Raw genomic sequence first — 10,645 nt, forward strand, 5'->3', positions numbered from 1 at the left:
ATCAGTAGGACTTCCATAAAGCATTGTTCAGCAACATGCCCTTGTCCGGTTGGACTCAACAGGGCGTGGGCCTCACACAGAGAATGCGCAAGGCAGCTGCCTGACGCCACAGCTTAAGCTCTATCATTAGTCATCTATTTTCTTTACACATAACAATAATGAAAGCTGCCTGTCTCCAAGGAACGTTTCAGCTGTAAAACACAAATAACTGACCATAATCAGCACCCACTGACGCGCATGAGGGACGTCGGAGCAGGCCTGTCAGGTTGGCAAAAATGATCTATTAGACAAGACGCAGATTCAATATCTGCGTTTTGTTGCAGTCAACAAAACAAAGACAGACATGTTCATCATCCTGCTGTCATTTCCTCCACTCGTCAACCGCGTGCATCGTTCCCCATCAGCCCCCCGCTGTCGCTCTACATGTAAGCTCTTACCTGCAACCAGGAGGAGAGAGGGAATGGAAAGTGGATAGCGAAAACATCTCAGCCCTGTCCGCCATCTTCTTCCACAAATGATTTGGAGCAACCGCAGAAAAGCACGGAGGGAGTGCAGTCCATTCACAAGCACCGGGCAGAGGACAGACGCAGCCGTGGACAGAGATGTCTCTCTCCGCGGCCTCACAGATGCCCCCCTGGCCGCAAGCCTTCAATCAGACGAGCCTGCTCAGCACCATCAAATCTGCAGTAAACCCTCCACACAAGCAGGGGAGGGGAGGGTGTGGATGCAGAAGGGATCTTCGGGGATTGTGCACAACACTGCGGAAATTACAATCCTGTGTCCCCCCCCACCCGAAACGTCCACGCAAAGCATAAGCGTGCAGAGTATGACCGGAGTCGTCTTTTTTCCTCGTCAAATGTCTGCTGCTGTAATACTGCCCGAGACACACAACGGATACGCGCCAGCAGTGCAGAGACAGGCAGAGGCAGAGGAGGAGGGGATGTGGAGACGATACAACGTCAGTGCCGTTACCGTGTGAGCAGGCTGTCCTGAGTGGATGCAGGCAGCCGACAGGCTGGACAATCAGCAAAACAGTGGCGCAAAAAAAAAAAAAAAAAAAAAAAAAAAAATCAAAATTAAGTGTTAAAACGATTACTATACCGACAGTGCAATAAGCAGCCAAAACGTGTGTTGAAAACTTGTTTTCCAAAGTGAGGAACGGGGATCCCGTGCTTCCCCGGAAAACAAACAAACATGCATTTGTATTCAAGCCGGTGTTTTAGAATGGACTAGAGGGCCTGCTTTTGTTTTTTGGACCACATCCCACTTTTGTGTCCATAAACACAGCAAAAGAGACAGAAACAGAGAAATGGGTGCAAGCAGGAGGGAAGATTATCCAACAAGAAAAGCGCAAAGGCATACAGGATGAAAACATATAGCTTCAGTGGATGGATAGATAGAGAGACAGTAGAGCTACACGATTTTGAATGAAAAAGAACTCGTCAATTCTCGAGATGCTGAAGATTACACACAATGTGCCAGAAAATAAAATGCTAAACGAAAATCCCTCAAGGTAAGGTATAAAAAAAACACAAATTGAGTGTTGCATATGAAATGATTGGGTGTTTTAGTTTGTACTTTGGAATAAGGAATTTGTAAAAAAAAAATACAAATCATACAAATGATAGTATATATAATCTAACGGATTTCCATTATGGGAAGTCTAAACGCACGTCTTAATTTCCGGCATTTAATTATCACTCTTTTTGGGCATTCAACTTGCCGTTCATCACAATAAACCATACAGAATATAAACTCTTTCAGAGAAAAACTCATTAGCGTATTTTGCATAAAGGTTGGCATTGATTAAAGGCAATCAGAGGCTTATGGTTTTAGTTTTATTTTCCTGTTCTTTATGACTGGATCACAGTGAACAGTCAATCAGGAAAGCACACCTCAGTCATGTTGTACTGTGTTGTATTGGGTTGCACTGTGTTGTACTGTGTTGTATTGGGTTGCACTGTGTTGTACTGTGTTGTACTGGGCTGTACTGGGTTGTATTGTGTTGTACTGGGTTGTACCGGGTTGTACTGGATACATATTGTACATGTTGTACTGTGTTGTACTGTGTACATATTGTGCATGTTGTAGTGTGTTGTACTGTGTACATAGTGTGCGTGTTGTGGTGTGGAGCTGTTCACTGCCTGTGGTACTGAAAAGTACTGCATATTGCCATCTTTGCCACTTGGGGGAGGTAAATATTCACTGAAAAGCCGAATCAACAAACAGTGATGGAATGGCGGGTAAAGTTGTTTTCGCCTTCGATTTTTGCTTTTACTAAATGTTTTTCTTATGTATTTAATTGGCTGTTAACCTTTTAAAGTTTACTAATTTAAAATCATCGTTCATTTGACTTCATTTCTTCATTTATGGGGCAGCGTCTAATTTAAGGAAAACATTATCAAAATGTTTGCCTTTTCTGTGATGGTTCTCATGAATACCACAAGCCTATACCCACATGCATTTTGTGTTTATATCAAATGGAAGGATTTACTGTCTGATAACTGGGCAGATGTGGTACATATGTAATTTCTAGCATTAAACAGAGGACAATGTAAAGTAAGTTACACTTCTTTGTGTTCTTACTTCATTATGCTTTTGATATATCAAATTGTAATTACATGTAATGTAATACCTTTGGTACCTTTCCTTGTTTAAACTGAACTATTAAGAAGACACAAGTGAATAACATACAGACAGTTATGAACGAATGAGACTGTTTATTTTAATGGCCTTAGCCATGACAGGGAATTAAGTTAAGTAGCCCTCTCTCCAATGGGGATGGGACCCAGGGTTACATCACCTTCCCATTCGAAAACTAGAAAGAAGGACAAAAGACATTTGTCACATTATGCACGACTGTGATTGTCTCACTTATGGTATCATAACATCAACAATGGTGTAAAAATATGTTGACTTCAATTTCAAATGCTTTATACAATTAATTGCTATTAACATACCTTCACTTTGGGACACATCACGAATCTTCCTATTGGTCTGAGGGTTCTTGGCCACCCATGGCTCATGGTGACCCTTGGGAGAGGCAGGTAGTGGTCCCAAATTGGCGGATTCACAGGAGCCACAGACTGAATCAATTTTGCTGGCCTCATGCCACCTAAGAAGGGGAGATGCAAACAGTAAATATCATATCAATCCTCCAAGCACACTTTATCATGCACACACGCAGACTTACCCGTTGTTCCAAGAACAAGCTCTATGTTCAACATCGATTGCAGCAGAAGCAGATGTTGCTTTCAAGTGGCAGGTGATGTAGAGCTGTTGGAATAATAAAGGGTTTATATTATTATTATTAGATGCATTCTTGGTGAATTTGATGTACAACAGAAAATATGAAATGCTCACCAGTCCACTGTTTTCACCCTGGAACTTGAAGGCCTCCAGCTGGAACTGAAGTTTGTTGTCAGCAGAGCGCATCATGAACCGAGAGCTGGAGCCTGTGAGTCTAGCATCAAGCAAACACCTGCAGGCAAAGACATTAACATTAGAGATGGGAAATAAATGCATTGCTGATAGTCAGTTCTCACTGTACAGAACAACTTCAATTGAACCGTTAAAGAGCCTTACCCATGGTTATCAATGAAGCCATATCTGGGAGTGGAGGACATGTCAGGGGCTAGAGTAGCTACGCAGCTGTCCACATATATACGGAGGGGCACGTGGAAGAACTGCTTGACAACAGCCTCAATATTGATGATGTCTCCCAGGAAATATTGGTAGCTTGGCCTCTCATATTGCCAGTCGTCTGTGCAATGATATAATTACATTTTGAGCAATGTTGTCATATATATTTAAAATACACAGTTCCACAAAATGGAAAGAGATCAATTGTTCTCTTACTCACCAGTCATGAGTTTCAGGGTGAAGTACAGGAATTCCTCTGCCATCTTAACCGCAGAGAAAGGGACCCACAGGGGATCAAGAGCAAGGCTGCTCACATTGTGCTTCCTAAAGGATGAAATATGTTTTCTTAGAATATCAGTTTAATTCTTTTATGTGACTCTATGTTAGTTATTTATTTTTTGTCTGTTTATTACCACACCTCTAACTCATAGTTTACATACCTTGGGTAGTGGCATTCCACAATCACAGCAGCTTGGCTGGTCCTCACCACCGGAGAAGGGCCCAGAGGTCGTGGAAGATAGTTCAGAGTGAAGGTGTAGACGATGGACTCTTCTGTCATCTAAATAAATATTAGAACAAACAGACAGCATTATACATGAACATATTGTACCATAGTTGTAATTAATATTCCTCACAGTCTATTTTTCAGTGACTGGCAACCTCACTGTGCTTACCGCTAATGTGCTTGCACAATCTTGCAGTTCCGACTCAAAGATCAACACTTGAGCAGCAGAGTCCTCTGCGACAGCGCCGCAGGTTCCCAGAGTAAGGTCAGCGGTATTGATTAACTGGCCAATTCCAAACATGTCCTTCTTGACTTCCACATGAGCAATCCTCTCTCTGCACTCGACAGCAACAGTGGCAGCAGCAACAGGGTATCTCAGCTCGAAAGCCACGTCAGGTGTGACTGCAGCTACGGGATCTGCAGGGTATACCCAGGTGAGCGGTTTCTCAAACGTCTGCTTCGACTGTTGGGGCTCATAAGGCGCCTGCTTTGGTGGTGCCGATGGCTTCTGGTATGGTTTGTTGGGTTTGTAACCTGGATATTGAGCATCACAAACGCTGCCAAAGAAGGCCAGAGCCAAAAGGCACACAGCAGTACACTTCATCACCATGGCTTCAGAACAACAAGTGCCTTGCACAGTTCACTAGGTGCTGTAGGAAAGATGGAAATGTGGACCTGCTTTTATATTCGAGTGAGCGTGTTTAATCACGCTGCATCCCCGCCCCGTCTGTTGGTGATTCGCTATCAGACCTGATGAGAGTAAACCTCTGCCAATGAAATGATTGCAGCTGTTGACCGTAAGCGATACCACTCTTAGCTGTGTTTAGATTTTTCATTCTTTTGATACATAAAATGCCACCGTGCCAAGAATGAACCAGCAGTTTGTAGAAATATTATTTAAACACAAAACCATTCATGTACTGGCACAAATCATTGTGAAGATAATGTACCAAATTAAATGAAAAATAGCATCATGAGGGTCATTTTTAATTGTATTTATTTTATTCATGAATTTTTTTTAGCTGTTCAGTTGTGAGAAAAGATAAATAGTTGTTTGACATGCACTCAGAAAGTAAGGGTCACAGAAAGGTTATGCTGACCCTGGTTTAGGTCTACTTGCCCTCAACATGACATGTCAAACTACTTTTTTTTTGCCAAAGTACATTTTGTGAAAGGCTGCAATCAATATGTCTCCAACCAGACTGGGAGGGTATTTGATTTCTGTGAGCGGGCCCAATGTAAACACAAGGGACGCTTGTGTATTAATCAGGCTGAATATAACATTTGAAACACATCGGGTCCAGTGTCACGAGTATTTTTTCCTTATTTGTTTAAGAGTTATGTATTGATAGAAAAAAAGCCCAAACAATAAAACTATTCGTCGTTAAATGATTTGACAAGATGGCCTAACTGTTATGTCAGGACCACAAACAGGTCTGTTTGTTGAGCAGGGAGCTTATGTCACGGTGGCTCTGTCCGGGGCACTGAATGAAAGAAACGTCACTTTTCTCTGTCAGTCTCCTGACTGACGGCTTTGGCCAAGGGTTCCTACGACATATAATTAAGTGTCATTATTAAAAGTCGATTCAAGTTTTAGAGATTAATCTCTATACTCTGCATCAGTCAAAGATGCAGAGCAAAATAATTGTATTTATCCAACTATTATCTCTAATTATTATCTCAATCTATTTCAATGGGCTCTTGCACCGTTACCTCCATGATGAAGTTAGATATGTTTAGACCTGGACTTTTGCGAAGCATGAAACATGTGGGGCAGAGTGGACGATGTACATTTTAATGATTACACTGTCAAATATTTCAAGTCAGTTAAACTTGGAACTATAACATCTCTTGCTGTCTTGAAAGTGCAAGTTAATTCAACTTGAAGATTACCTCTGTTTAAACACAGACATTAAGGTTAATAAAGTTGATTTAACTACAACTTTCTCGTTCCAGTTGTTTTCTAAGTCGTCAAAGTTGATTGAACTTGTTATCACTTAATATTGGAAGTTCTAACAAAAATCAATTGTACATTATCCATGCAAAAAAATGTTTCTTATCTAGTCGAACAAATGCACATACCTGCAGTTCTCACAGTTTCAAGTAAGTTTGAAAAAACTTAAATACATGTATAAAACTTGCTATTTCAAGTTAGGAGGATTAAAAGTGAATTTCTATTTAACTTATATGTATAGACTGACAATATGAAATTGACTTGTTCTCTTAAACTTCACACTGTTTTGTTACTTCTGTCCTCAAATGTAGCATTTATCTCACAAACATATATTATACATCTACTTAAACATTGAATTTTACATCTCAAACGTGCCTTCAAAGCCAAATTGCTGTGTTTAACACATTGGTCCCACAAGTGGAGGAAAGACACAAGACGAGGGAGTGGGTTGTAAACAGATTGTGAGATAATTACAAGTGGTTTAAAAAATGTCAATAGAAAAAAGAAAAGTGAACAATCAAAAAGCAGATGAGTTACTCAAAACTGGGAATAGAATAATACACACGTTTTGTCTTTCTTATGAAAGTTGTTGCCTCACACAAGGTTTTACAGGTTTGAACTACCGAACGTACAGTTCAGAACAGTATATGAGGTTATTTACTTTTTCATTTTTAATCCATACTTGACTTGCTTTGTCCATACATGATCAGTACAAACCTGATGAAAACATGAGCAGTGATTATGTGAAGAACAACGCAAGAGTCCCAAATCCCAGCTTTCTCCATATAGAGTCTTAATGTGCATTCATTTGTTTACAGGTGATATCAGAGCAGTTTATGTCTTGGCCTGTGGCTTCTTGTTGGGCATTAGTTTGGTTTAATGTTCAGGAACTCAAAGGAGTACTTCATATCATGCAGTAAGCAGTCGATTGCGTTAATTAACTTGTCAATCTCTAAACTCATGTAAAATCTTCTCTAGTCGCATTTAAGACTTCCAAACGAAATATATCTTAAACAGTCGAGTTCATCACTACAATGTTATGTAAAGAGACAATAATTCATGTTTCATGTTACTATGTTACATTTCAACATAAAACAAGTGAATGTGTTAATACAATGTCTTACATGACACACCCAGATTATGTCCAAATATTTCTCTGAAAGATAACAAGGAAGACCAAGTATGTTCTAATACTACGTCAACTTCTCTATGGTGCTCACTGTATTGTGATACCTTTCTATATATTTTAAATTACAAGCTATTAAACAGAGCCTGCCTGCTTACTCTAACCACTTCACTTATTATTCAAACTGGACAAATTGGGATGCCACTCAAGGTTGTTCTGAATACTTGTCAATACCATTTGGTTGTTTTGTTCAGGTCTACATTTTCAGCAATGGTAAGTACACTCAGTGAAAATAAGAGGTATTTGTTCTGTCCCGCTGCATAAATACAGCCTGACCTGCACATTGTAGGTCATACAGACCCTGTGAAGGTTCTTGTTTGGAAATTGCATAAACAAGCTGGAATTTATTTTATTTAGGATCAATAACAATCTGTGAGCTCTTTGTAGCAAGCATGGATTACATACTAATCAATAAATATTATTTTTTATGTAATAAGAAGTTTACTTTTATCTGTACTAGTATAATCCCCTGATGCAATATCTCTAAAATTCCTGTTATTTGTTCTCTGCTCTCCCTTTTTTTTGGCATTACTTCTAATCTATTCAGTGCATCACCACAGACCAAACAGTAACTGGAGCATTTGATTGGCAGTTGAGGGCAGCAAATAGGGTGTGGGACTTTGACAGATCAACATGGCAATACCTTATAAAAGTCAACAAATTCACACTACGGTTTTCACAGCATCTGGTGTTCTAGGTGAATTAGTGTGCTGTGACGCCATGGCAATGAAGTTGATTTGTGGTTGTCTTCTGGCAGTGGTCTTGCTTGGCTGTATAGCTGATGCTCAGTATCAGCCTCCGCAGAAGCCCCAGCAGCCTCCGCAGAAGCCCCAGCAGCCTCCACAGAAGCCCCAGCAGCCTCCACAGAGGCCTCAACAGCCTCCACAGAGGCCACAGCAGCCTCCGCAGAAGCCCCAGCAGCCTGCGCAGAGGCCCCAGCAGCCTGCACAGAGGCCCCAGCAGCCTGCACAGAGGCCCCAGCAGCCTGCACAGAGGCCCCAGCAGACTCCTTCCCAGCAAAGGCCGAAGTATCCTAACCAGCAGAGCAAGTATCCCCAGGAGCCCACAGAATCATTTCACACTTGTGAAGTGAGCGATCGCTTGAAGATACAGTGTGGAGCTCCTGCCATCACCGCTTCAGATTGTGAGGCTATAAACTGCTGCTTTGATGGACGCATGTGCTATTATGGCAAAGCTGGTAAGTGATTTTCTATTTGTTTCAGAATTAAATGGATATCTACGGAGAGAATAGCAAGAGCACTCATCTTTAATTTCAAATGTGTTGTTTGCAGTGACTCTTCAGTGCACCAAGGATGCCCAAATGATTGTGGTGGTGGCTAGAGACGCCACCCTCCCAAACATCGACTTGGAGTCAGTTAGTTTCCTTGCAGAGGATCCAACGTGCAACCCTGTGGGCGTCACTTCTGCTTTTGCCATCTACCAGTTCCCTGTCACTGCCTGCGGAACAGTCATGACGGTAATTGTTGCAACTCATTTGACTGTTCAATTTGATATGAATTGATTTTTGTCTGGTAGTTCTAAAGACTACTCTCTTGATTTACTGTAGGAGGAGCCTGGAGTTATTATCTATGAGAACAGGATGTCCTCCTTATTTGAAGTCGCTTTGGGACCCTACGGAGTAATTACCAGGGACAGCCACTATGAGTATGGTTTTTTTTCTTTAACACTGAGTGGTCACAACATAAAAAAGTGTTACTTCTACTACTTGGTTAAGGCTTTAAGTTGTCAGACAATTCAGCGCTATTGCGTAAACTGACCTTGAAGTGACTACAATGGGTTAGGATAAGTTAATTGTGATATTTTACAAACTCCACTGGTTTTATAAATGATTGACATAAACCTTATTTATTGTCTCAGGCTGCTTGTACAGTGTAGATATATCGGCACTACAGTTCTGGCTTTGGTCGTTGAGGTTGGCCTTATTCCTCCACCACCTCCAGTTGCAGCTCCTGGACCTCTGCGTGTGGAGCTGAGGCTGGGCAACGGACAGTGTATTTCCAAGGGTTGCCTCGAAGGTTAGTGTGAAGAAGATATTTTGTGCAGTTCATTTCATTTTGCTTTGAATGTGTCAGCACACAATCTTTCTGTCTGATCAGAGGATGTCGCCTACAACTCCTTTTACGTGGATTCTGACTACCCCGTCACAAAGGTGCTCAGGGATCCTGTGTACGTTGAAGTCCGAATGCTGGAGAGGACTGATCCCAACCTTGTCTTGACTCTTGGAAGATGCTGGGCAACTTCTAACCCATACCCTCATAGTCTTCCTCAGTGGGACTTGCTGATTGATGGGTAAGAGTAACAGACTTGGAAATTGTGATCCATTACGGTTTTTGTTTTATGTTATACTCAGTCCGTATACCACACTCTCTCTTCTTCCCACAGCTGCCCGTACAGTGATGACCGTTACCGTACTACCTGCCTCCCTGTGAATGCCTCCCCAGACGTATTGTACCCATCCCACTACAGACGTTTTGTTTTCAAGATGTTCACATTTGTAGCTGTTGAAGTACCCCAGAATCCAAGCAAGATTGCTGCAGATCATGGGAAGGGAAAGGGAGGTGCTGCAGATCCACAGACAATGGTTCCTCTGAATGAAAAGGTATAGGATCCAGCTATCAAAGACACGATTTTAGCTTCGTTTAGTTTACATATTATTTTCATTTCACCATATCTAATTATTGTCAAACGATACGTTTGTTTTTTACTAGGTGTATATCCACTGCGACACAGCTGTGTGCCAACCCACTCTTGGAAATTCTTGCGAACCCAGGTGCTCCAGAAAGAGTAAGTAGTATGTTATATACTTCGAAGATATAGACACTAGTAATAGAGTGTTAGTCTGTTGCCCTTGTTTTTGACTAAAATAAGTCCAGGGAGCTAAATAGATTGTGCATTTCAATCATCATACGGAACAGCACGGTTTGTGGTATAGCAATCTGTAAAAACTTTTAACTAAACATATTGTCATCAAAATGATACATTATGTGCATTGTCTTGTGTCTTAACCTCAAGTCTGACAGTAAGTGATCATTGCCATTTATTGTACACAGGGAGAGACGTCGCTGCTTCAGGCCAGGGGAGGTCCAGAGAAGAGACCACCTTGGTTAGCAGTCATGAGCTTGTCATGACCAACTAAAGCAGGAGTATTCAGTAAAACAAAATGCAGACAGAACTTTATCATAAAATCTCTGTTCTAGATGCTTACTAGAAAAGTTTCAAATAAATCTTTAAGTTGCTAAATTATGTGGTCTTGTTTTTTTAAAATGTCATTCACATGCATATTTTACTTGTAACCTCACAGATGTAGCCTAAAAGCTAATACAATTATTGTAGAAAA

General features: G+C 41.1%; 3 protein-coding genes across 4 annotated transcripts in view; 1 reads left to right on the forward strand and 2 right to left on the reverse strand.

Annotated features, from left to right (window-relative positions):
* Positions 1–945, reverse strand: part of mapk8ip2 (mitogen-activated protein kinase 8 interacting protein 2) — a 35,898-nt gene extending 34,953 nt beyond the window's left edge. Inside the window, exon 1 of one of the 2 annotated variants that reach the window (XM_068602651.1) lies at positions 438–945. In XM_068602651.1, the coding sequence (XP_068458752.1) occupies positions 438–502 (65 nt within the window). In that variant the 5' untranslated portion in view covers positions 503–945. The remainder of the gene's footprint in view (positions 1–437) is intronic. The other variant, XM_068602652.1, reaches the window with a different exon arrangement.
* Positions 946–2,700: 1,755 nt separating this feature from the next.
* On the reverse strand, positions 2,701–4,794 carry LOC137804622 (zona pellucida sperm-binding protein 3-like). The gene is made up of 8 exons (XM_068603961.1): positions 4,317–4,794; positions 4,083–4,201; positions 3,863–3,966; positions 3,586–3,763; positions 3,364–3,481; positions 3,194–3,276; positions 2,961–3,115; positions 2,701–2,818 (listed from the first exon to the last, which is right to left on the reverse strand). Exons 1-8 carry the CDS (start codon positions 4,755–4,757, stop codon positions 2,757–2,759), a joined length of 1,260 nt encoding a protein of 419 aa, XP_068460062.1. The 5' UTR covers positions 4,758–4,794; the 3' UTR covers positions 2,701–2,756.
* Positions 4,795–8,007: 3,213 nt separating this feature from the next.
* LOC137804620 (zona pellucida sperm-binding protein 4-like) lies at positions 8,008–10,496 on the forward strand. Its single transcript, XM_068603960.1, has 8 exons — positions 8,008–8,485; positions 8,580–8,764; positions 8,855–8,952; positions 9,166–9,323; positions 9,405–9,597; positions 9,691–9,907; positions 10,017–10,092; positions 10,359–10,496. Exons 1-8 carry the CDS (start codon positions 8,008–8,010, stop codon positions 10,442–10,444), a joined length of 1,491 nt encoding a protein of 496 aa, XP_068460061.1. The 3' UTR covers positions 10,445–10,496.
* The last annotated feature ends 149 nt before the right edge of the window (positions 10,497–10,645 follow it).

Source organism: Clinocottus analis, unplaced genomic scaffold (assembly GCF_023055335.1).
Source record: "Clinocottus analis isolate CAN_PGR_092001 unplaced genomic scaffold, fCliAna1.0.p SCAF_6, whole genome shotgun sequence".
Taxonomy (NCBI): Eukaryota; Metazoa; Chordata; class Actinopteri; order Perciformes; family Cottidae; genus Clinocottus; species Clinocottus analis.